The sequence below is a fragment of the Lichenostomus cassidix genome, chromosome 8 (genome assembly GCF_008360975.1).
Source record: "Lichenostomus cassidix isolate B80296 chromosome 8, HeHo_3.0, whole genome shotgun sequence".
Classification (NCBI taxonomy): Eukaryota; Metazoa; Chordata; class Aves; order Passeriformes; family Meliphagidae; genus Lichenostomus; species Lichenostomus cassidix.
The window spans coordinates 29,145,740-29,172,278 of record NC_139489.1 but is presented as its reverse complement, the minus strand read 5'-3'; the positions used below and the strand labels follow the sequence as shown (position 1 = coordinate 29,172,278).

General features: G+C 43.0%; 2 protein-coding genes across 5 annotated transcripts in view; one reads left to right on the top strand and one right to left on the bottom strand.

The window, feature by feature from the left end:
• The first annotated feature begins 6,221 nt into the window (after window positions 1–6,221).
• PRG4 (proteoglycan 4) lies at window positions 6,222–25,704 on the top strand. The gene is made up of 12 exons (XM_085067295.1): window positions 6,222–6,320; window positions 6,877–6,975; window positions 9,299–9,421; window positions 11,454–11,573; window positions 14,921–15,022; window positions 16,455–21,098; window positions 21,879–21,968; window positions 22,534–22,673; window positions 23,331–23,487; window positions 24,061–24,240; window positions 24,433–24,558; window positions 25,508–25,704. The coding sequence occupies exons 2-12, from the start codon at window positions 6,879–6,881 to the stop codon at window positions 25,609–25,611; spliced, it is 5,883 nt and encodes a 1,960-aa protein (XP_084923421.1). The 5' UTR covers window positions 6,222–6,320; window positions 6,877–6,878; the 3' UTR covers window positions 25,612–25,704.
• Window positions 25,645–26,539, bottom strand: part of TPR (translocated promoter region, nuclear basket protein) — a 34,429-nt gene continuing 33,534 nt past the window's right edge. For all 4 annotated transcript variants that reach the window (XM_085068676.1, XM_085068675.1, XM_085068677.1 and 1 more), the window contains exon 51: window positions 25,645–25,863. In XM_085068676.1, the coding sequence (XP_084924802.1) occupies window positions 25,808–25,863 (56 nt within the window). In that variant the 3' untranslated portion in view covers window positions 25,645–25,807. The remainder of the gene's footprint in view (window positions 25,864–26,539) is intronic.

The following is a 26,539-nucleotide window of genomic DNA, read 5'->3' as shown; positions in this document are numbered from 1 at the left end:
AAGTCTAGAAAGGGGATGAGTCATTTAAACAGAAAAGCTGCCAGCCCTCTTTTAACCGTTTGGGCTTTTAAAATCCACAGAGGCTCATCTTTCCAAACCTTGACCTTGACCCCAGCCTTCAGCATAGCATCCCTCAGGAAGGATATGGGGACCAGTTCAGGTCCCCAGCCCTAATAGCTGTCAGTGCTGGCAGTCCATGCTGTGAAAGAACTGTTTGGGAGAGGTAAAGAGCTCCCTGCCAGAAGGGAGCTCCTTCCATCTATGCTGGTACCCTTAAGAAACAGGTAATGATGTGGACTTTTACTTTTAGATTTCTAAAACCTAATACTCAGTTCTAACCCCAGACATAATTATAGGCAAACAGAAGCCAATGACTAGAAATTTCCTGATATAGCAGAAAGATATTTGGATAACAACAACAGCTTGGGGATTTTTAAATTGCATTTTCTCTCATCAGATCAGGTCAAGAATTCTGCCTTTGCTGCAGATCATTCCTGCTCCAGATCAGCACTGCAACCTGTGATATAACATAGCCTTACTGAATAATTTACATATTTGCCATAGTTTCATTAGTAGACAGAAAATTCCTGCCATATTTGAAGTACAAACTCAGAGCTGTTGAGCTTCAGTGCCCCGCTCAGAGCTATTGAAACCATGCTGGGCTTGTGCAACTCTTGCAGGAGGGCTGAGAAGAAAAGTGATTTCTCAGAGGCAGAGTTCACATTGAGAGCATTTAAAAGAGAGTACAACGATTTCAAAGGTCATTGAAACTGAAGAGGAAAATAACATTTTCTCATGTTTTAAATACCTTTACCTCTGCCAAAGAAAAGGGGATTTATCATGCTGAGACAATTCACTCTGCCAAACACCCAGCCAATCCTTGTTCACTGTAGGTGTCTTTTAAACAACAGAATCCGAATAAACAGAAGTACTGAACATTTCAGAGGAATAATTCAGATTCTTGTAAAATAATGTTCACAGTAAGAAAGAAAGCAGGTTCCACAAGCCTCTGGCAGCTTTAACCAAAGCTTTCTCCACTACCATTAATTTACAGTATTCAATACTGCCAGGAGAGGTTTTTGTACAAGAGCTTGTTATGTGACCTTTGAGACCTTCCTGTTGAATGCACATCAGAAGTTACTATTCAGTTCCCACTCTGAAGTCAAGCAACAGCAGAAAAGTTCCAAAAAGGAAAAAAAAACCTCTCAGAGCAGTATACATTAAAATCTACTTGTTGCTCTTCTGTATAATTATATTGACCCAGGAAGATTTCCCCCCTTGCATATACACATTTAACAGATAATTTTTTTGCTTGAGTACATAAGAAGTGAAAGCTTGAAAACGTGTTAAAAGAATTATTTATAGTAGCCTGAGTGTGATGTCTAAGAAGGATGATTCTTCATGTTACAAGAAAATTACTTCATACCAAGTCTGAAAACCCCTGTCTGACACTTTTTCACTACTCTTTTGCCAAGCTGAGGGTGTTATTTGTCAGCCATATGAAAAGTGGTGACTGTTTCTGGAAGCCTCTATTAACTGTCCTGAAGGGGTAATGAAATAGTTGCAGAAAATTCTTTCAGTTTAGTTTTTAGTCACAAGATTACCAGGAGCCTGTGCTAATCCTGCTCCTACTGTTGAACTGAGAATTCAGGTTTAATTGATAAACATAATTATAGACAGACATATACAACTTCTTGCTCACCTAGATTTACCTTTCTTTTGTTAATTTTCTTCATTCTTCTTATCCTGGGTCATTCTTCACAAGAATCGAATCTTGCACAATATTTTTTTTCCTATAGTTAAATCTCTTGTTTTCTTGCAGCTGTGATTCAGTAGAATTAGTCCATACACTATTTGAATAAAAATGAACAAACAATAAGAAATATATTTCATTTTGTGAGACATATTTAATGAAAAAGTACTCACTTTTATCAGCTATCTGTATTCAAAGCTATAACCATTTCACTAGGCTCAGGTTCAGAGAGGAATAATTCCTGTAGGGGGAAAGAAACAGACGTTGAACATTTCTTATTTAATGAGATCCTGTTCTGACAGACATTCTTCAAAAGATTTTACCCCGGAATGTTTTGCCACTAGAAGTCTGCTCTGTTGTATGTATCAGAGGACAGATTCCACATAAAATGAGATTCCAGTCTAGCTCAAATAAATCCATACTCTAGCTTTGGGATAAAAACATTTTAAAATTATTTTAGAGGAACTTGTTAGGACCCACTGAGAAATGTTATGACAGTATAAAGTGATGTCCTTATGGCTCAGACTCCAGAGAAATCCAGTTACATCCAGAAATGTATGTAAATCTGTTTCTCCTCCTCCTGCTCTTCAAGATGTTCAGTAATGTCCACAGCTGAAGTGACTTTAAAGGCTCTTTTGGATTAAAAATATTTCTGCTACTGACTTTGGCAGTACTATAAAAATAACACAAACTTCCAGATTCTATCCTTCATCTTCCACCTATGATTATGGGCTCAGCTGGGATCTCTGTGAGGACAAATAGAGTTTCTAAGATGTATTTTCCTCTCTACTTCTTGCTTTTAAACCGTTTTCTCACCTTTTTCAGAATTGAAAATACGATAAATCTGTATTTACATCAGCTGAATGATGCATGTGAGAATTTTGAGCCTTCGTACAGCAAAATTCATTGCAGTACTACTGCTACTCATAAACCATGGAAGGGCAATGGTGTTAATATTCCTCTGTCTTAAAAGCCAGAGGTGCTCTTTCAAATTAACTTTTTTGGTTGGTTTGTTTGGTTTTTTGGGGGTTTTTTTGTTAGTTGGTTTGTTTGGTTTTTTTTCGGTTTGTTTTTGGTCTTTTGGTCTTTTGATGTGTTTTTGTTTGGTTGGTTTGATTTTTTTATTTGATTGGGGGGGTTGGGGGCTTTTTTGTTTTTTTAAGTTGTTTTTGTGGGGTTTTTTTGTTTGCTTGTTTGTTTGTTTTGGTTTTGTTTTGTTACAATAAAATAAAATATACCAATGAAACATAGCCAGTTGTGCATGGAAAAAAGTGATAGACTACAGAATGCAAGACAAGGAAGCACCTTTAATCAATTATCAGTTATCCCAGAAAAACTGATTGTAATCCCATGCCCTTCCCACATGAAGGCTTCTACCCCCTCTACACCATTCTCCTTCCTTGCCCTCCCAAGGCCACAACCCTGAAAGTCTGTCAGTCCTTCTTGCAAGACCTAAAGTTTTCTGTGATTCTTCCTAACTTTTCTTAGTAACTTTAGTGAGACCTCCAGCACTCTCATTTAACTTGCAATTACATTCCTTCTATGATTCCTTTTAACTTAAAAGTGACATAGAGGTTCACTAATCAATGATCATATTTAACAGGCCAATCAATTTAACAGGCCTTCAAATACCCTTTCCTCTCGCTCAGCTCAGTTTCTCTCTATCACTTCTAATGGGATCCCCCAGCAGCTCTCCCTGAGTCCTCACAGGGGCTCAGAGCACCCGAAGGTAACTTAGTGTCCACATGAAATTCACAGGATATTTTGAGGATCCTGATGCATTTACAAAGGGTTTACTGAAAGAGCAGTAAGGCTTCTGTCAGAGCAGTCCCAGATCATCCCAAAAACTGTTGTCAGGGGTTTCACTGACTTACATTTTCCATCTGAACCCAGTGGATATGATCACATCCCCAAACCACTATCATAAATGTGACTGACTGATGAGCTTGTGAAAAAGCCAAGGCCTGAGAAGGCCCTGCTGTGTCATCAGCATCAACATAAGAAATCTGTTAATCCAGAAATAAAAAATAACAGCAACAGTGCTGTAATTGTGATCATCTCAGGGCATAGACAAAGCATGGTTCATAAGGAAAGGCTTTTTTTTTTACCCCTTTTTAAAAAATTGCAGTCAAGTAGTGAAGTTGGAAGTACAGATAAGATTTTGGATACACATACGAAGGTTTAATGAAGGGGTTACATTGCCTGAAAGCCTTGCCAAATTAAAAGACTGGCCAGTTGATATCTAAGTGAAGCAATGAAAATTAGATAAAAAATAAGGTTTTCTTTGATTGGAGTGACTAACCATAATATTAGGTCCCATGTGCTTCTTCAAGACAAATTAAAATGCTGATGAAGCCATGTATCCTTATTTACTCATCAGGAATGTAATGAGTCTTGTTTCCCTAAAGGCAGCTGAAATCAAAAGGAGGAAATGGAACATTTTGTACTTTCCCTATGTTATATCTCTGTTTGGGATGGAGCTCTCCCTCCCCTGCCCATGCTCCTCTCCGGGCCCTTCTCCCTGGCACTCTAAACTGGGCACAGCAGCAGCAGGAGCACACTGGTCAGCACAAGTGCCCTGAGCACTTTTCCTGCCACCTCCCAGAATCCATAGCAATAATTTACAGCAGGATTTCAAAATCCATGCCTAAAAACAAAGGGAAGACCTGCAGAAGCTGGTCAGGATCCAGTCCCCACCTGACCGTTGTCTGACCACCCATCTCAATGCAACTGTGACACTACAATTTAAAGGTGCCTTAAGTGCTCTTCACAGCCTGTTGATCCTCTTAAGGAATTCTTTTCACTCAAGCCTTGCAACCCCATGTGACCTCTAACAACCCCAAACTTCAATTCAGAAGAGAAATGAAACAATACAATCCTACCAAAAGGAACATATCCATAACACAACGTAGCAGCCAGTCAGACTACTTATATTTCAAGTGTATATGTACGTAATTGTCCTTCCATGATTTAGTTGAGCCCTGGCATGTTAATTGAAGAATGATAAGAATTTTGATCTTCTGTTACGTTTTATTGAGTCCTTTACATATATTTTCACCTCAGGCAGTCAGCCTGTATTAACTGGGATTCACAGCTGCACCAGCTGTGAATTGATGGAAAAGACAACAAATCTCCTTTATATCATGGATCTCAAAGTAAGGATACACTCAGTAATGTAGTCTTAAATGTTTTGCTTGATCAAATTATAAATTTATTAAGTTACAAGGATTTCAGTACTTTTCTAGGAAACCTCTCATCATGTTGATCCGATTTAGCTACTCTAACAAGTGCTTCTTCCCCAGTCTTTAAATAACTGTAGACAGCACCATTCTACCCAAGCCAGAGTTTGTTTCTCAAGCTTATAGTTCACTAAAGACAGACCTGAAACTCTTATTCTAAAGCATGTAATATACATTTCCTTCCATGTATGACCTTGAATAAACTTCATAAAAACTCAGTCTCCCTTTTTCCACAGAGCAATAGTTACTCCATTTAACTGGAGTAAATAATTACTCCATCTGCACAAAATGCAGAAAGACTGAATGAAAATCTCTGTTGTGATAATAGAGAAATTAGAAATTCTAGCATAAAACCACTAAAGCTGTACAGTCAATGAACCAAGTGAGGGAAAAATTCAAATACATGTCTAAACCCACTCCTGTTCTGCATTATTTCCCTTAAGAGACTCATTCTCATTTGAAGTCCTTTCCTCAACTGGGATCAATGTGCACTATACCATATTTATTATTTTAGGTAAACAGTACTACTTTGGGACTCAAGTAATATCATAAAACAGAAATATTAAGGCCTTAAGAATAATTTCTGAATAAAAAATCCCACTCGGGACTATTAAAAGTTTCAGTTACAACCACCTTTAGCTCTGCGAGTAACAAATTACTATTTCCAGTATCCTGAATCTGGAACCAATTAGACCATTAAAACAATTAAGGGCTCTTTCATTCATTTTTGATGTCTTACATATCACATGTTCAATAAATTTGAGATCTGACTCAATTCTTTGATTTCTAGCCAATGCCTTGGCAACATTTCCATTCAGTTCAGGGAAAAGTACAAGTTTTCAGTGCAAGTGGTGAATTGCTTATGTCTGTATGAATTATCTCTCACAACTTTTTGGAGAAGATACACCATCAGTAGCAGATAAAACTGCATAATTTCAGGCTACTGTCACCTAAGCTCCATTTACCAGGAAAGAAAATACACTCAGCATTTGCCTGTGATGATTTTCTATTGCTCTGCAATGCTCTCTAATGCCTTCCAGCTGCATTGAGGACAATTTGTTCATTTCTCTCAGTAATCAAAATGTGTTTTGACTAGTAAGACCCTATTTAGTTTTTCTGTAATCGTTTTTCTTAATGGGAGTATTTTCCAGATGTTATATTAGTCTAGTCATCCGGGCCCCCTTCCAAGCCCTGTGGAAAGTTTGCTGTCATGAGCTGTCATTGGTGGTGTGTTTTACAAGCTGCCTAATTACCTGACCCCAACACAGTTCCAAAGCAATATATAAGGATTCTGGAGCAGCCCTGGGAGAAGACACGCTCTCTGCTAGGTAAGTGCTACACCTGTCTCTACCCAGAGCTCTTCTTCAAAATGAAAACAAGGAACTGGGACAGAAAACCCAAAGTTTTCCTTTTGAAAGAAGATTTAGTTTTTAGCTTATGTTTCCATTTGACATATTGCAATGCTAGGTTATAGTTTATAAAATTATGTTGCTGAATTACTAATGTTCTGTCAGTATTTGGTTTTCTAATAGATTTTTATTTATCAGTGTTATAACTTTACACATTGTTGTGCCGAAGTCAACCCATGTTAGAACCCATGACTGTGACTGCAGTATACATGTAATAGAATTCTGTAAAAATTATTTCTATTACTTGTTAATAACGAATTTCTATTGTCTTACTACAAAATTTAACAACTAATTGACTAATAATCAAGAGAGAATTTGTGGAGTAATTATAAATTAGCAATTTGTCCTTGAACAGTTTTATTATTTATTTTACGTTGTTATTGAACTAGTCTTATATATAAAGATATGCACTCCATTTTTTTAAATTGCAAACTAATTGAATTGCATATAGTGATATGAGATTATTTCTTTTTAGGAATGATGTCGTACCTGAAAGTTATGATCATATGGAACATACTTTGCTTATCCCTGGTGGTCCTTTCACTGTCCTTGATTCCAGAAGTGTCTTCTCAAGGTACAGTAACACACAAAATTAAATGGAGGGGGTCCAGGATATCCGACACAAACTAGAAATGCTTCAAATGCATCATCATAAAAATACTAAGAACTAGAACTGTATTCAGAAAGGAAATATGATTCAGTTTCATCATCATATATGAATATTTTCATAAAGAAATTTTGGTGCAACACAGTCCTCTTTTGTTGAGGAATACCATAAAAATATAAATGTAATGTAAAGTGTGTAGGAACTTACTACATTTTCCGTAGATATAGTCTACAGATTCTCTTGCCCTCAGACTGATGTATTTAGCCCCAGTGATTTTCAGTTTGATTCAGGAATAATCTAACATGACAATATCCACAAAGGTTAGTTAGAAATATTTCAATAAGCTCAGGGGAAGGAATGTCTCTACCTTGCTATGTGCTTTGCCATTAAATGCACCATTATTACCACCACTGAAGCAAGTTTGGGGAATTATTTGTCTAGTTATACAGATTTGTATTTACTCTCCAAGCTCTATAATTGATATCTTAACCAAAGTAACACTGCTACAATGAAGTGGAACATGCAGCCTGGCAAATCCTGTGCTGTTGCAGTTCTCTAGCAGCTCCCAAGCTGTCATGGGGATAACACTGGGTATTATTTTCTGGTAGAAAATTATTTATTCCTACTTGATACCAGAAGGCACAATGTCATGTATCCGAGCAGCTCCTCAGGGCACACCCGATGCCAGTGACCTGGCACTGACCCCCTTAATAATCGATAGTTTCAGCAAAAATCAAGACTTTTGTCAACAGCAATCAGAACCATTCAGGCATTTTCCTTGCGAGTAACTCCATAACTTACAAGTCATAAACTCAAAAGAAACTAATTAGGAGGTATAACTATTGGACTAAAACTATATTAACTATATAACCACTGGACTTATTTTCCTTCCATAAAGGAAGAAGGGTTCAATATATTGGGCATACATCCATAAAGGAGGATGTCCATCTTCTCTTTTCAGCTCCTGTATTAATAGCCCAGTAATTCAAGTTCGTTGATGTCTCCAGTTATTCCTTAGTTCCACTTTTCTATTTGTAGGAAAGTGGTAACAAGCATTACAACTACTTGCTGAAAAATCACAGTATATGTAATATATGTAATATATGTAATATTTGTTATCCCATGGTCTTCCTTGAGACACACACACGAGGAGTATGTGCTGTTGGAAATTGTCTTTGGTGTTGTGTTGTGTTACATGTTATTTCCTTGTTGTTCCTCAATGTTTCAGCTGATTATCTGTTTGAGCTTGCTGATTGTTCAGCTTCTTTGTTTGTATTTAGGGACGCTTCACTTGTGGTCCTGCATGTTTCATTTCCAGAAGAAGCTGGTAGCTAGCTGTGTTAGCAGAGATTTCACAGAGGAAGGGAAGGAATATCTGATCTGGCAGTAAAAGGTAGCAAGGCACTGCCAAGCTGGAATGCTCACAGGGTAAAGCAAAACACCTCCTGATGTCTTGTTTTACCACCAGTTATCTGCACCATTTGCTATTATCCAGCTCTTTTCAGCACTGCAGCAGTCTGGCAGTAAAGCCATCGTGGGATGAGTTTTTCTGTTAGTCTGCTAACAACTAATCTCCTGATGAACTGTATTTTATAGGAGGCGGCAGGACTAGATCCCAGTTGTTCTTAACCTTAGAGCTGATACCAAATTCTTCCCTGACATCAGGGAAAAAAATATAGTGTAGGGGTTACGCAGATTTTGAAATTTCCAATAAAAATGGCTTCAGGGAGCTGTATGTATTATGACAGTGCTCTCCAGTGTGAGAGGCAACCTGATTAGATGGGTTATTATGAACAGCATTACCAACAGTAAAAATCAGACACCTGAGGGATCTATCAGGTATGGGCGTGCAGGTGCATAAACAGGCACATACTTGATTCATACAGAGAGTGAATCAATTTGGAGAATAAATCAGCAGAGCTCATATACTGCCTAAGGTGAATCTGCAGGGGCTGGTTTGGACACCTGTGTGATACTACAAAACCAATCCTCAAGTATTCCTTAGTTTTCAGGAGAAAGAGAGTAAGTTAGCTCAGTGGAACACCCCTCTAACCTGAACATGGGCAGCATGCTGCTGCTCGTCCTCAGGCTGGCTCAGAGCAAACCTGTGCTCCACATGCCTTCAGGAGGGATCACATCAGGCCCTCAGTTTCTGCAATAGCAAGTGAAGAAACCACATTCTGTAGGGAGAAAAAAAACAAGAAGAGAAACTTTACTCCTTTTCCGTTCAGCATTTCCTTAAGGACCATTGTGGTTTGGCAATGCTTACACCAGTGTTGTGTGATTTTAGATGTATCGAGCTGTACAGGGAGATGTGGGGCAGGGTATTCTAGAGAGCATGACTGCCAGTGTGATTTTAACTGTCACCACTACATGGAGTGCTGCCCTGACTTCAGGAAAGTCTGCACAGTGGGTAAGTTCCCAAACACAGCCAGTTCCTCTCCACAAAATTCCCCTCCCAGCTCCCTACCACACCAGTGTCTCCTCTTTGAATGCTTAAATGTCTGTTGGTTCACTGTGTCCTTGTTACCTCTCATACATGTATTGTTGTCCCCCCTCAAAAACTCAGGATAACCTCTAGCAATCCAAAGAAAATTGTGTATCCACAGGTCATTGCCAAGCAAAGAATTTTGGTTTTTACAAAAACAGAACTAGGCAAGATGGACAAAAACAGTTTACTGTTTGTTTTCTACTCCATACTGCATGTGTCTGTCTCTTATACAAAGAAAAAAAATGGTAATAGCAAATTCAGGGTTTTGCAGAAAGAAATTCTGGCATATTCCAACTCAAATTTAAGAAGTGTGGATGCTGTAGGGTCTAATCCAAAGCCAGGGTGTTCTTTTATGGACAGAAATTGACTCTGGATCAGAAACATGTCCAGAGTCTGCTGGAAAAGATGGTTGAATGAATATTACTTTATGCCTTATTTATATGCAAAACTGTACAATGTAAATAAACACAGGTTTTTCAAACTGCTTTGCTGAGCATTAAAAATATTTTCTTAGGAACTACCAATGTCAGAAATGTCAGTGATTTGGATAACTGCAATTTGTTATGCTACACTGTGTTTCCAGTAGGATTACATGGGTAACAAATACTTCTCAGATCCAGCAACACTGCCGAGCATTGCCTAAAATGCAGATCTAGCACTCCCTAAAATCCCAGTTCTGCTGCCCTGACACTTTGCACTTCAGCCCTCCCCATCCTCATTTTGCTTTGTGGGGGGACATCGGCATTTCTCACAGCTAAAAGTGTAGACTGAAACATTTCAATTGTGTAGACTATTTATTTACTGTAGGTCAGATTCTAAAGGTATTCTGGCATCTGCATAACATTTAATTAAAAGTTTAAGGCTAGAGGAAGTCTTTGCTGTTCTATTCCAAACCAGTGAGTCCAGGCAAGCACAGTAGGTGCCATCCTGAACGGATGCAGGCAGTCTGGCTAAAGACTGTTGTTTAGTTAGTGTAGGATCAATGCTGACTAAATGAGAGAAATACCAAACATTATTTATGAATAAAAACTTCCGTAAGATAATAAAAATAATTCTCACCTGTGCACGTGGGATGGCTCCACTGGCATCAATAGACTGATTCCACAACTACACTAATCCAAAGATGTTCAGAATCTGCCTATACAGTAATCCTAATTTTGCTAGATAGGGATTTAATTGTAAAACATCATTTTATGCCTTGTGTGCCACAGAGGCAACAACTGCAAGAGACTTATGTAGAGGAAGTACTTCTTCTGAAGTCTGCCATAGCTGCACACACTCTTTCCAGCACAATTTGGTCATTACTTGATATGAAATAGTGGCTTGGTAGGTGAAGTTTTCAGAATTTAACCAAAAATGAAATATTAAAATCATGTGGTTATTAATCATGCCGAAATGTGGTAGATACTCCTTTAGTACTAATAGTTTAAGAACTGTATTAAACAGTTCCAAACTGATCTCTCGGGGTAACTTGGTTTACTTGCACTCACAATTAGGTTGCAGTGTTTTCCTGGACACACAGGTACAATTGGTTGTGACCCAGTTAGGCTGCTTATTTTTCAGAAGTGCTTTGGTAGACATATCATTATTGCTGCAAAGTGATACCCTAGTGAACACCTTTCTGCAAACCCAGCCCAGAAATTAAATATCACTCCTGAGATCACTGCTATGTGGTTGGGGAAGTGGAAGCCTCCTACGGTGGGACCTGGCTAAAGTGAACACGGAGGTCATGTTTTATTGCAATGTAAATCAAATGGTCTCGATTCCTGCAATGGCACAGTGCCCTTCTGGCTGTACTGCCTGATCCAAACCCCTCAATTACAGACAAATCCTGGATTACACCAGGATAAGCACCTAGTGGCAGCAGCCTGAGCAAATGACTTCACTGTAGAGAGGTCCCAGCGTTCAATGTGAGCTGGCCCAGCCCCTGACTGTGCTGCTCTGCCTCCCGCAGCTGCCTCCTGCGAGGGACGCTGCTTTGAATCCTTCGAGAGGGGACGGGAGTGCGACTGCGATGCCGACTGCGAGCGCTACGGCAAATGCTGCCCGGACTATGCCAAGCACTGCAAAGAGGGTAAGAACATTAGAACATTTCTCCACTGCTGTTTTTCAGAGAGGTATCTAATTAGAGGTGCTTTGCTTTACATAAACACAACTGTGTGGGCTTCGGTAACAAGTAACAAAAGAAAACAGAACAAAAATAACAAAATCTAATTTCACAAAGAAATTGGCCAGTTTCTCAAGCATGAATACTTGAGACACATACAGGTAGATATACTATGGACACATAGTCCATAGTATGTGTCCATAATACTATGGACACATACAGGTAGATATCCTGGAAACCGTCACCAAGATGTGAATTCTGAAGGTAAAGTTGTATTTTGCATTAGGCTCTTTTGGCACTAGCAATGCTCTAATTAACTATCAGAACCATTACTTGGAACACCACATGGAAGGACAGGTCCTGCACATCAATACTAAAAGTCAATGAGAGAAGCTGGGGAATCAGAACAGTTATGTTTGGAAAAGACCTTTCAAGATCATTGTATCCAACTATTTCCCCAACACTGCCAAGGCCACCATTAAAATGTATCCCCAAGTGCCTTCCTGACATGGCTTTTAAATCCCTCCAGGGATGAGGACTCCATCACTGCCCTGGGCAGCCTGGTAATCTAAACCTGCCCCGCTCCTACTAGAGGTCATCTACCCTTGTCCTCTCCCTGTTCCCTGGGAGCAAGGCCCAATCGCCCCCTGGATGCCCCCTCCTGTTGTGCAGAGCCACAAGGTCCCCCTGAGCCTCCTTTGCTCCAGGCTGAGCTCCTTTCCCATCTCCCTCAGCTGCTCCTAGTGATCCAACCCCTTCCCCAGCTCTGTTCCCTTCCCTGGACACTCTCCAGCCCCACAATATCTCTCTGGCCATAAGAGACCCAGAACTGGACACAGCCTTCAAGGGGCCTCAGCAGTGCCAGCACAGCGGACACTCACTGCCCCAGGCCAGTGCCAACACCATGTTTGGGACAGCCCAGGGGCCATTGGCCTCTTGCCCACCTGGGCTCATGTCCAGGTTCTGTCCCCAGCACCCCCAAGGCCTTTTCCACTGGGCAGCTGAATAAATGAATTGCAGTAAAAAGCCGAGTTCATCTCGGTTCATCAAGGTGGTAATGGAGGAAGGTTCAACTCCCTTAAAATACCTGTCCATCCAAAAGTGGAGAACACCTACTTCATGTCTTCGGATAGCAGTACCTGGACACCCAGACCACTTGCTCAGGGTCACTGCAGTCACTGGCAACTTATTAGAGATATGCATCCTAGATCCTCCTCACCCCAAACCCAGTGTGGGAAGAGCAGCCCAACACAGAAACCCATCCTGTGGGGCAGAAGGGAGGAACTGGATGTTACACATTCACACCATAGCAGGAAAAATTTTAAGAAAACATGTATTTAACCTTTAGGCTTTAAGTTCAGTCTAGGGCAAAATCACACAGACCTGCAGTCATTTCTGTTTGTTCTGTCCTTCTCTGCAGAGCCTGGTGGGGTTTCAGCTGAGCACAAAGACACAGATCTGGAGGTGCAATCCCACCCTCATGTAGCTTTAAGGACACCAGCAAATGAGCTCTAGAAAACACCAACAGAATATGTTTCATTTCATCATGTCCTTAAACTTTCTGCTACCTGCAGACCTAAATTAATTTCTGCCAACACACTTGGCAAATATGGTTTGGCACCAGGGCACAGCATCCACAGAGCAGCCCATCCACCTCCAAGGCAGCTAATTCCCAAAGCCTGCAGCGTAACACACAACAGCTGGCTTTCGAAGTCCCAGTTCTCTTCACCCAAGTGGTCCTCAAGTGCTGGGATAGTGGCTTGGCTTTGCCACACAGTTGCACTGTAAGTTAGACTGAAATAGAGTCTGTATTCACCATTTTTAACTGAATGTCAGAGAAGTGTCTTGCAAGCATCTTGAGGTGAATTTGCTGCTTTTGAGGCTGCTTAATGCTTCCCTCTTTTTGCTGAGTTTATTGAACCAAAACACTGTTAAACAATTTCTCTTCAGTTAATATATAGTGAAGAATTAATCAATTGTTCCTAAACTTAGTTTCTTCTGTATTTTACTAAACTTTGCTGTCAATTTTTGTCAAAATACCCAACAGAAATACCCCAAACCACTGTATTCAGTATTTCTTTATTTATACTATGTGTGAATAACTGAGAAATTTGTTAAACCTCTTGGAATAAATTTGCTATTTCAGCATCCTCTGAACATTTTTTTATGTACAGTAAAGCCAAGTGTACAATGTATATCCAGAGCTCACTGTTATCTTCCCGGTCCTCCAGAAGTTCTTTATTCCCTGAATACCCATACAAACTTAACCAAAACATTCCTCTTCCCAACAATTGGCTTTCAAAGGAGTCATTCAGCCTCCAGAGTGATTTTATTCAAACTACAGTTTTTCTCTCTTCCTCAATAAATGCTTCAGGATATAGCACAATACCCAGCCTTTCTTGTTTAGAGCACTAGCTTACTGTGAAAGTAAATCCTTTGACACCATGGTCATCCCTTTGAGACAAAAATCCCATTCCTTTTGTAAAAAGCTCATTACACACACTCTGGCAGTTACCAGCTCCCTTGGTTGGATCAAAATAATTAAGCCAGTTCCCTGAGCTCCATCACACTTCCTTCACAACTATTAATTTCCTTCTACAAGGCCATGCTGGTAGCTCATTTCCAATTGTACAATTTGAGCAAAAAATAATTATAAAATATGATCTGGCTCTTACTGGATGCTGAAACCCCATCTACTCTGCAGAGCTGGAAAATCCAAGAGCAACTTCCTGTTTCTCCTAAAACTCAGCCTACTAGAAGTTAGCTTAATACTTGTGTTGTTTCCTTGGGCCATGCCTGCTTTGTAGCTCCTATCTCCTTCGAGGAAACCATTTCTTTCAAAATATCTCCAAAACAATCACTTGTGCAGAGTTATCACATCTGAAGAACTACAAGGGGATAATCAAAATAAATTCTTGGCTAATATTACAGCTCTCTTGCTTCCACTAGAGCAAGTTAGTCCCATGTCATCTATAGTAAAAAAACCAAGCTGACAAAATAATAAAACAAATTTTCAATATATAGAACACTTAGAATTCATCTTTTTGCCCACCCCAAAATTTCCATTGTCTAATAATACCTCACCTCAAACTTCTGGGAAACACATTGCATCCATTTGTGATGAAGCACCTCAGAATCAAAGGGGTATTTTTGTTCTTTTTCATGCAAATAATAGTGTAAAGAATCCTATAGATAAAAAGAAACTTAGTTTTAAATAGAAGGTCACTGAAATTTTGTAATGACTGTTACACAGTTGACACCAAGCACCTATAAAGATAAAATAATCTGTTAATGGGAGCACTTCTCTCTTTCAGCAACCACAGAAGCGCCAACCCCGGAGACTCCTCCGGACAACAAGTCAACATCTAAAAGGTCCTCCACAGATGAGGAAGAGCTGCCAGAGGAAGCTGTAGAAGGTAGGCAAGTATATGCATGCACTGGGATGGGTGTTACCTGAAGGAATTTCCTGAAGGACCATTTCCCTGCTCTGGAAATAGAAAGCCGATCCTAGACATTACCAGACAGTTATCAAGCTTGGAAGCAGTCAGTTTATAAACCGATTACCTCACCAAGCCCTCAGGACTTTGGAGAGCTCACTCAGCACAGATGTGGCACTGGTGATGTCTTCTGTGTCTCTGTTGGATTTTCACACACATCCTCCAAAAACACAGTACAGACCATTGTCAGTCTTGAACAGCATCCACGGCTGGAACAGGAAGGGTGGGACAGCAGTGAACTGGCAGAACCAACACAGGAAAATGTCCTAGCAGGTTCCTCTAGCTTTAATCAAGCCAGACCTTGCACTGCTTCAGAGAACACAGGATTTATTTGTCCTGACTAGAAAATATGCTGCTTTCCTGTGTTCTTTGGTATTGTTCCAGTATTTGAAGTGATAATTCAGAACATCAGTTTGAACTTGAAACACAAATGAAAAGAGACTAAAAGTCAGTCAACCCTTTTCTTTTTATTCTTTTGTTTTGTTTTAAATTTGGAGTACTTTCTGCTGTTCCAATTGCCTATTACAAAAACGAAATCAATATAGTGGGTTAAATGAAAGAAAATTAAGGAAATTCATATAACCATTAACAGGACCCCAGGTGGCTTATGGCATTTTAGACACATGGGATGGGAGTGAAACCTATTCTGCAATGCTCTGCTCATACTAAATACACAAACTTTGTGAAAGCAGAACTAAACTGCAAAATCTTGGGGAGAGAATAGTTAGGGAAACATTGAAATGCAGAAGCATTTATTGTTCTTTTTTGCTGAAAATCAACAATTTGACTCAAATTTACGTAACTATAAATACAAGTGAAGAGATTGTTTTAAGAAAGTAGAAAACAGTCCAAGGCATACAGTATGAGATGCAGTCAGGGCTGTGTGTTCAGGAATTATTTTCCTCCTGCTTCCCTACCTCTCTCCTCCAATTCTAGGTCATTGGTGCAGATTAAGTTATATTGTAGAGCAGCGAAATAGAGGAAAACAACAGACTGAGAAGGGAAGTGTTTTATTATAAGGACTATTTTATAGTGTGGCATCCCTTCCATGAAAAAGGCAGGAAACTGCAGACAGCCTCACCTACATGCACCAAAGTAAACCCTGCAGTGCTGCACCTGGGGCAGCGCCAGGCTGGCCAAAAGGGATCACCTAACACTGAGCTGAGCTGCTGCAAAGCCCCATGCAGACAAAAGGAACTCCCATTTCACCAGTCCAGGTTAGTCTGGCCATTCAACCAATAGGTATTGCAATCCCAAAGGGAAGTACCGATAACTAATAGGTATAATACATCTATAGGCAATACCTGCCTGCAATTCTAAAAACTGAACCAGATTTGTATTTGTTCTGTAGATCCCGAAATCCAAGTGACCACTCCTGTGCCAAGGACAGAACCTGCAGACACAACACCTGCAGCCACAGAGGCACCAACTACCACCGAAGACCTGCCCACAACCCCAAAAGTAGAAGATACAACCCCTGCGGAAACAGCGACTGAAGCCGACCCTCCCACCACAGAAAAGGCAGAGGATGTGACCCCAGATGCCACAGAGGAACCAGTGACTGAAATGGACCCTACCGATAACACCGCAACACAGGACCCAACACCTGATGCTACTGAGGAACTAGCAACAGAGAGTGAACCTCCCACCAGCCCCACACCTGAGGAAACAACCCCAGAGGCCACCGAGGCACCAACAACTGAGGCAGAATCTCCAACCACCCCGAAACCAGAAGAGACAACGCCAGAGGAGCCAACAACGACACCCACACCTGAAGAGACAACCCCAGAAGAACCGACAACTCCCACACCTGAAGAGACAACCCCAGAAGAACCGACAACTCCCACACCTGAAGAGACAACCCCAGAAGAACCGACAACTCCCACACCTGAAGAGACAACCCCAGAAGAACCGACGACCCCCAAACCAGAAGAGACAACCCCTGAAGAACCAACGACTCCAAAACCAGAAGAGACAACCCCAGAAGAACCGACTCCCATACCTGAAGAGACAACCCCAGAAGAACCAACGACTCCCATACCTGAAGAGACAACCCCAGAAGAACCAACGACTCCCATACCTGAAGAGACAACCCCAGAAGAACCGACAACCCCCAAACCAGAGGAGACAACCCCAGAAGAACCGACGACTCCCACACCTGAAGAGACAACCCCAGAAGAACCGACAACTCCCACACCTGAAGAGACAACCCCAGAAGAACCAACGACCCCCAAACCAGAAGAGACAACCCCTGAAGAACCAACGACTCCCACACCTGAAGAGACAACCCCAGAAGAACCAACGACTCCAAAACCAGAAGAGACAACCCCAGAAGAACCAATGACCCCCAAACCAGAGGAGACAACCCCAGAAGAACTGACAACACCCAAGCCTGAAGAGACGACCCCAGAAGAACCGACAACACCCACACCTGAAGAGACAACCCCAGAAGAACCGACAACTCCCACACCAGAGGAGACAACCCCTGAAGAACCAACAACACCCACACCTGAAGAGACAACCCCAGAAGAACCAACGACTCCCATACTTGAAGAGACAACCCCCGAAGAACCAACGACTCCAAAACCAGAAGAGACAACCCCAGAAGAACCAACAACTCCCAAACCAGAGGAGACAACCCCCGAAGAACCAACAACACCCACACCTGAAGAGACAACCCCAGAAGAACCAACGACTCTCACACCTGCAGAGACAACCCCAGAGGAGCCAACGACTCCCACACCTGAAGAGACAACCCCAGAAGAACCAACGACTCCCAAACCTGAAGAGACAACCCCCGAAGAACCAACGACTCCAAAACCAGAAGAGACAACCCCAGAGGAACCAACAACTCCCAAACCAGAGGAGACAACCCCAGAAGAACCAACAACACCCACACCAGAGGAGACAACCCCAGAAGAACCAACAACACCCACACCTGAAGAGACAACCCCAGAAGAACCAACAACTCCCAAACCAGAGGAGACAACCCCAGAAGAACCAACAACACCCACACCTGAAGAGACAACCCCTGAAGGACCAACGACTCCAAAACCAGAAGAGACAACCCCAGAAGAACCAACAACTCCCAAGCCTGAAGAGACAACCCCAGAAGAACCAACAACTCCCAAACCTGAAGAGACAACCCCAGAGGAACCAACAACTCCCACACCTGAAGAGACAACCCCAGAAGAACCAACGACTCCAAAACCAGAGGAGACAACCCCAGAAGAACTGACAACACCCAAGCCTGAAGAGACAACCCCAGAGGAACCAACGACTCTCACACCTGCAGAGACAACCCCAGAGGAGCCAACGACTCCCACACCTGAAGAGACAACCCCAGAAGAACCAACAACAACCACACCAGAGGAGACAACCCCAGAAGAACCGACAACACCCACACCAGAGGAGACAACCCCAGAAGAACCAACAACACCCACACCAGAAGAGACAACCCCAGAAGAACCAACAACACCCACACCTGAAGAGACAACCCCTGAAGAACCAACGACTCCAAAACCAGAAGAGACAACCCCAGAAGAACCAACAACTCCCAAACCAGAGGAGACAACCCCAGAAGAACCAACAACACCCACACCAGAGGAGACAACCCCAGAAGAACCAACAACACCCACACCTGAAGAGACAACCCCAGAAGAACCAACAACTCCCAAACCAGAGGAGACAACGCCAGAAGAACCAACAACACGCACACCTGAAGAGACAACCCCTGAAGGACCAACGACTCCAAAACCAGAAGAGACAACCCCAGAAGAACCAACAACTCCCACACCTGAAGAGACAACCCCAGAAGAACCAACACCTCCCAAACCAGAAGAGACAACCCCAGAGGAACCAACAACTCCCAAACCAGAGGAGACAACCCCAGAAGAACCAACAACACCCACACCAGAGGAGACAACCCCAGAAGAACCAACAACACGCACACCTGAAGAGACAACCCCTGAAGAACCAACGACTCCAAAACCAGAAGAGACAACCCCAGAAGAACCAACAACTCCCAAGCCTGAAGAGACAACCCCAGAAGAACCCACAACTCCCAAGCCTGAAGAGACAACCCCAGAAGAACCAACACCTCCCAAACCAGACGAGACAACCCCAGAGGAACCAACAACTCCCAAACCAGAGGAGACAACCCCAGAAGAACCAACAACACCCACACCTGAGGAGACAACCCCAGAAGAACCAACAACTCCCACACCTGAAGAGACAACCCCAGAAGAACCAACAACACCAAAGCCTGAAGAGACAACCCCAGAGGAACCGACAACCCCCAAACCTGAAGAGACAACCCCAGAAGAACCAACAACCCCCAAACCTGAAGAGACAACCCCAGAGGAGCCGACAACCCCCAAACCAGACGAGACAACCCCAGAAGAACCAACAACACCAAAAGCTGAAGAGACAACCCCAGAGGAGCCGACAACCCCCAAACCAGACGAGACAACCCCAGAAGAACCAACAACACCAAAAGCTGAAGAGACAACCCCAGAGGAGCTGACTGCCCCCAAACCAGATGAGACAACCCCAGAAGAACCAACAACACCAAAAGCTGAAGAGACAACCCCAGAGGAGCCGACAACCCCCAAACCAGACGAGACAACCCCAGAACCAACAACACCAAAAGCTGAAGAGACAACCCCAGAGGAGCCGACAACCCCCAAACCAGACGAGACAACCCCAGAAGAACCAACAACACCAAAAGCTGAAGAGACAACCCCAGAGGAGCCGACAACCCCCAAACCAGACGAGACAACCCCAGAAGAACCAACAACACCAAAAGCTGAAGAGACAACCCCAGAAGAACCAACAACACCAAAAGCTGAAGAGACAACCCCAGAGGAGCCGACAACCCCCAAACCAGTCGAGACAACCCCTGAACCAACAACACCAAAAGCTGAAGAGACAACCCCAGAGGAGCAGATGGCCTTGGCAGACTCTCCCACCCCCCCCAAACCAAAAGAGACAACCCCAGAGGAGCCAACAACCCCAAAGCCAGAAGACACAACTCCAGAAGAGCCTACAACCAAGGCAGACTCTCCCACCACACCTGAATCAGAGGATGCAGACTCTGCAACCACCCCTGCAGCCCCTGAGGCTGACACCACTGCTGGTGAAGTCATGGCTGCTTCGAGCAATGCTGCAGCCACAACAGGTGGAATGGACTCCCCCACACCTGGAGCAGACACGATGCTTTCAGATACCACAACGGAGAACAAGGAGAAAACAACATCCAAGAAAGACAGAACTACTCTGCTAAAAGACATTTTCACAGCTGCAACTGGGAAAGACACTGTTACTGTAGGTATGGTGACAACAGCTAAACCAGGTGACTCTTTGAAAGGTATGGATTACATTCCAAACACAGTTCCTACAGCCAAGTACCCCATCACAGGTGAATCTGAAACAATTTCTGCAGACACCAAGACTGCAACAACAGCAGCCACAGCTACCTTGCCCAATCCCACTGTGCTGGCAACAACCATCAAAGCAGATTCAACTCCTCAACCCAGTGAGGCTTTAACAGAAAATGAAAAAGAGACAATTACAGAAACTGAGCAGACTGGGCCAGCATCAGCTGAAGAGAGCCCAGGTGCTACTCGTGTCGTTGTGGAGACGACAACAGATGGTAAAAAAGAGGTAACAACTATCACTGAGCACCATCAAATAAGTACCACAACTGAAAAAGAAATAGAAGATGTCACTGAAAAGGCCCCTGGTATTGACAAAGAAGAGGTAACTACAGTTACCAAAGAAACCACAACAAGGGATAAAAAGGACACGATAGAAGAAATGTATCTTGTTTCTAACGGGACATCCAAGCCAACAATATATTTCCAGGAGGTCACTGAGGCCAGAGAAGAGCCTCATCCAACTGAACCTGAAACTCTGCCAGCAAAAGAAGAGCCTGAGATAAACAAGCCTTTAATACAAGTTGGGGACCTGCCAATGTTACCTGGAGAAACACAAGGTAAGTGCATTCCACCAGGTACAAAAGCACCAGTAACTCATGGGAACATGGCACTGTCCTGGTGGGCAGCCACAACCACAGCTGCTGGTGTCCTGAGTACTGGAACCTCAGTTCTCAGCTGTGGGGTTAATTAAATCCTCCAGGTAGTTTGCCACATGATCTAAATTAATTGGCTTCAATAATTTGTCCTACTAAAAATTGTTTGCTATAAATACTGTAGAAGATGCAAACAGACAAAAAATCAAGGGAAAAAGATGACAAATTTCTAAATCTCATGAAAATGTTGCTAGGGAGTCAGGCTGCATATCCACCCTCCCTCATGGTACCTAACCTGGTGTGGTTAGATGTAAAATACTTGAATTTCTGTCTAAAAGAGATTCATCCTTCCTTTATATTTATTTAATTGCATATATATTTAATGGAAAGGAAGTGAAAATGCTTTTTTTTTTTTTTTTTTTTAAGAAATAAAGAGAGGAAAGGGAAACCACTAAATCAGCTTAAAGAAACAATAAAATCCTAGAGCATGGAGCAAGTCCATGAGGGATGGAGCATACAAGCCGTTTGTAGGTGTTTTCATGAATTACGAGGTACTTAGATGGCAATAAGGCAAGACACTCACACCTGGTCTCGGCACTGCTGGGGCCACAGCACCAGAGCTGAACTTCCCCAGAACACATCCCCGGTGAGGGATTAAACCCTGGCCACCAGCGGGGGGAAGGGGGAGAAGCTAACGCCGTTCTTGTGGAACATTAAACAAACTCACCTGGCTGTGTTTTGCAGACAGCAAGAACGACGAGAAGGACCTGTGCAGCGGGAAGCCGGCAGACGGCATGGTGGCCCTGCCCAATGGCACCCTGGCGGTCTTCCGAGGTGAGACTGCTCCGAACATCCTTCACCCGCTCTGGCATGGCCCTCTTCCTCCTCATATTCCTCCTCCACCTGCCCCGGCCCCGGCCCTGGCCCCAGCCCTCCTTCTTCTCCCGCACCAGCCCCGGCACAGCGCCGGGCCTCCTCCGTCACCTGCTCCAGCTCCCTTCCGCCTTCTCCTCCTCCTTCTCCTTTCTCTGACTCAGTCCCTCACCTCGGCCTCCTTCTCCTTCTTCTCCCTCACCTTCACCTGACCCGGCCTCCTTCTCCTCCTCCCTCACCTGCCCCTGCTCTCTCCTCCTCTCGTTCTCCTTTCTCTCCTCCGCCCTCACTTGCCCTGTCGCTCTTCCTCCTCTTTTTCCCCCCTCACTCGCCCCGGTGCCCCTCTCGAAACTCTCCTCACGAAACTCCCCGGCGCCCGGAGCCACGCCCTGGGCCCCCCTCACCGAGCCGCCTCAGCCGCGTCCCCAGGGCAGGATTGGGCTGTCCCCTCGCTGTCCGCAGGGCAGGACGGCGCTGTCCCCTCGCAGCTGTCCCCCCCAGCTCCCCTCACGCCTGTCCCCCGCAGGTCACTACTACTGGCTGCTGAACGGCCGGACGCCGCCGACCACCAACCCCCGCCGGATCACCGACGGCTGGGGCATCCCCTCGCCCATCGACTCCGTCTTCTCCCGGTGCAACTGCGATGGGAAAACCTTCTTCATCAAGGTGGGAGCGGGCCCGGCCGGCGGGAGGGGGCGAGGCTGATGAGGAGCAGCTGGGAAAGGAGCTCAGCCTGGAGCAAAGGAGGCTCAGGGGGACCTTCTGGCTCTCCACAAGTGCCTGACAGGAAAGTGCAGCCATGGGGGTTGGGCTCTCCTCCCAGGGAACAGGGACAGGATGAAAGGGAACAGCCTCAGACTGTGCCAGGGGAGGTTTAGATCGGGTATTGGGAAAAAAATTGCCTGAACTTGTTCCTAGTATGTCTCCCATCCTGAAAGAAAATGATAATGAAATGCCCAAACTTCATTAAAGATGGTTCACAGTTATTTCCCAACAAATCATTCAGTCCTGGAATTCAAGCAGTTTGTTATATCCATGAAAATTTGAGATTTAGACAGCAAACCCCTTTGTTCCATGACTACTCATAAAAATCAGTTTCTAAGACACTCTTGCCCTTCTCAAAGGTTAAAAGGCTGCAGAAGGTATTTTATGAAGCTGCAGCAGTTTTATCCTGTTTGTAATGGATGTAGGAGTGATTCTAATCAGATTTACAATGTAGCTATCAAAGTGCTAGTGTTTATGGATTATTCTTCATGTTTGTGTTGAAGTTCAATAACCAGTTATGTTCCTCTAAAGCTCATTTTTTTCCCTCTAAATCCTCAGGGGCCCCTGTACTGGCGCTTCACTAATGGTGTTATGGATCAAGGCTATCCCAAACCTCTTGCAACTGGATTTGCAGGGCTAAGTGGGAGAATAGTAGCAACCCTCCCCGTGGCAAGATACAACAGCAGACCAGAATCTGTTTATTTTATCAAAAGAGGTATGTCCCCTATTCCTGAAGTGCAGGGATTATCAAAACATGCTTGAATTGCCTTAGTCAGGAATAAAACACTCTTTCTCTTGACCCAAAGACCTATTTCTTTCAATCCCAGAAACACAAGCCATGACAGTGTTCCAGGTGCTCAAATATAACCTGAAGCTTAAAAAAAATTGTATTAGTACTTGGAGGTCTTTCAGTGCATTTTCAACCGGGTCTGTAAGGGTAAGAATCAGCACTGTAGTGGTTAAACATTGAAATAAGTTTTATCTGGTGGTAAAGCTAGTTTAGTCTCAAGTTAACTAGAGAAGGGAAGGCTTTAATCTTCCAAGTTCATAACTATGTATGGATATTTCCCTTTCTATTTCTGATTTCCTGTTTTAAAGCAATTTCCTAGTCTTACATAAATGCTGTACTGCCACCATAAAAATGTTATTTTTTATATTTATATGGAGTTCCTGTGAATATGATGAAATTCTCATACCTGATCAAGCTGGTGGTTGGGGCGTTTGTTTTTGAGGGTGTTTGTTGATTTTTTTTTTTATTTTTTTTTTACCTAACAAATGTGTGCTTTAGATGGGAACATGCAGCAGTACGTGTACAGACAAGAACCAGCCAAGAAGTGCCAAAGAAGAGCCCGGATCACCATCAGATACCCAGCCTTTGTGCCCAGAGTTGTCATCCGGCGACGCTTCCAGCGCGCCGTGCGAATGCCAACTGTGATCCGCACCGTCAGGATCAACCCCTACCCCTCTGGTAATGTGCTCACTAAGGTTCTCCTATACAGCTGCTTTCACCCCTGTAGGTTCTGACACAATGTTCTGTTTGTTTTTTTAAATACAGTACTTTTGAAGGTTTTTAATCCAGTGGCTGTGCCTGGCTGTAGGTGACACAGTCCTACAGCAGACGCTCCCACAGCTCCTCACGGAGGGTTCCTTTTGCTTGCAGGAGTTCTGCGCAAGGAAGTCCAAATGACAACGTACTGGAGAGGCCTCCCCAAAGTTATCCACTCAACTCTGTCCGTGCCCAATCAGAACAAGCCCGATGGCTATGATTACTATGCCTTCTCTTACAGTAAGTTAAGCTAAAGCACATCACTATGGATCTCAAAAGACGGGGCGGTGGGGAAGGAAGAAGCTCTGTTACCACTTGTGGCACTACTTTCAGCACCCCTAAAAAGTCCTGAGAATTAAAATGTTGCCCATAATCAAGAGATGTTTCTATTAAAAATCAAGTTACAGTTACAAGTTGCAGCAATAGAGTACAGAGGTTCAAAGGTTCAAAGCAGCTAGCTGGGACATGCAGTGCCAGGGAGCTCAGCCTTGTAAAGTGACAAACCTTGCACTTAACAAAGAATTATGTTAGACTGAAGTCCTTGGATCACTACACAGCAATAACTTTTCACTGGCTTCTACGGAACTATGTTTCTGACCAAACTCAAAAAGGAGGGTGACTTAGCACCAAAAAATCATTTATGATCCCAGATTAGGTAGACTCATTCTCCCAGCCAGGATCCCGTACAACTATTCCTCAGAATTTTCTCAATTTTTCAGAAAAAAAAAGCTCTAAGAACAAGCCATACCCAGATACAGGATATTAAAGTCCCTGTCAGTAAGATCCAATTCCTCACCTTGGAGGAATCGGCCTCACAGGTCCATTCACACTTAGGGACCATGGACTTCCCACGTAATGAGTGCAGGATTGTTGTGAATTTAGTTTGTTTGATTTCCAAATTCTTAAGACTATTTCTGTGCTCTAACAATACAAGAATATTCTTCCCTGCTCTTGGGACAGATTTAATTATTAGCAGTACTATAAAACTTAATGCAACTAAGGACACGTAAAAAATAAAGCTGAGGACAGAAATTTATTATTAGAGCCTCTCAGCTCCATATATGCACATGGAATGGAAAATCTGTTATTCACGCCTAAGTGACATTAAAATGCAGGCTTGAATTTCTGGATTCTTTCCATGCACTAAATGTAGTTTCTGGAAGTTAATCCTGACCTCTCTTCCTTTCAGATCGGTACTACAGTTTGGATATTGGCAAAAGAATAGCAAGACCTGTTACTGCTCTCACAGGAAAGACTGTATCCAAAGACTGGTACAACTGTCCCAGCAAGTGATGCACAACAGAGGAGTTTAAAAAAAGATGCCAATTAAATGTCAACATTTTTTCTAATTTTATTAATAAAAGACATTGAAATGTGTGCACACAACTCTAAGTATGAAATGCTGCTTCAAGCTCTGGCTTCATTACACTAAGCAACCACAGGCAAACTGGCACTTTGTATACACAGCTGGAAGTACTTTACATTTCATTTAACTAATGTTTCCTCTGTTCAGGCCTCCTCTGCCTCCCATGGCATGAGTTACACCTGTGAGGGAAAGAAAACAAGTGCATTAGTATAAACCCTTCTTACCCTTTAATCAACCATTACACATGTGATATTTCATCCTTCCCTAAGGAATTGCCAGGGCAGTGGAGTGGTTCCTTTCTGATAGAGTTTAAGACCTCCTCTCTCCCCTAAGCCTGGTGACACACATACATGTCATGTGTGTCATGCAAAATGTGCTGGGTACCCAACTAACAAGCAGAGGATTCTTACCACACCTGAAATCAATTAGTCCCTTATTTTTATTATTAAAAAAATGGTGACAGGTGGAAGAAAATCTATCCTAGACCCACCTCCTCATTTTTTCCCCTTAAAATACCAGCTAACCTGTATTTCAAAGCTAATGTTGAATCCTCTACAATGCTAAAATAATGCAGAATATAATCCATCTAAGGATTTTAATACAGAAGTTGCAAAGCGTAATTTCTTGTCATGGTTTAACTATATTGCACTAAAAAAACTGTAATACTTCCATAAAGCTTTTTTTCAATGAACACACATTGATATAACTAGAACCCTTAATGTACCAAATGGAGACTGCTCTTTCAGGCTAAACCCAAAGGTTACTAAACTTCTGTCCTAACATGATTTTTGAAACCTTTTAAAACTTTGAAGTGCAAGATCTAATGCCCTTTACTTTCTCTCTGCTGGTAAGAGC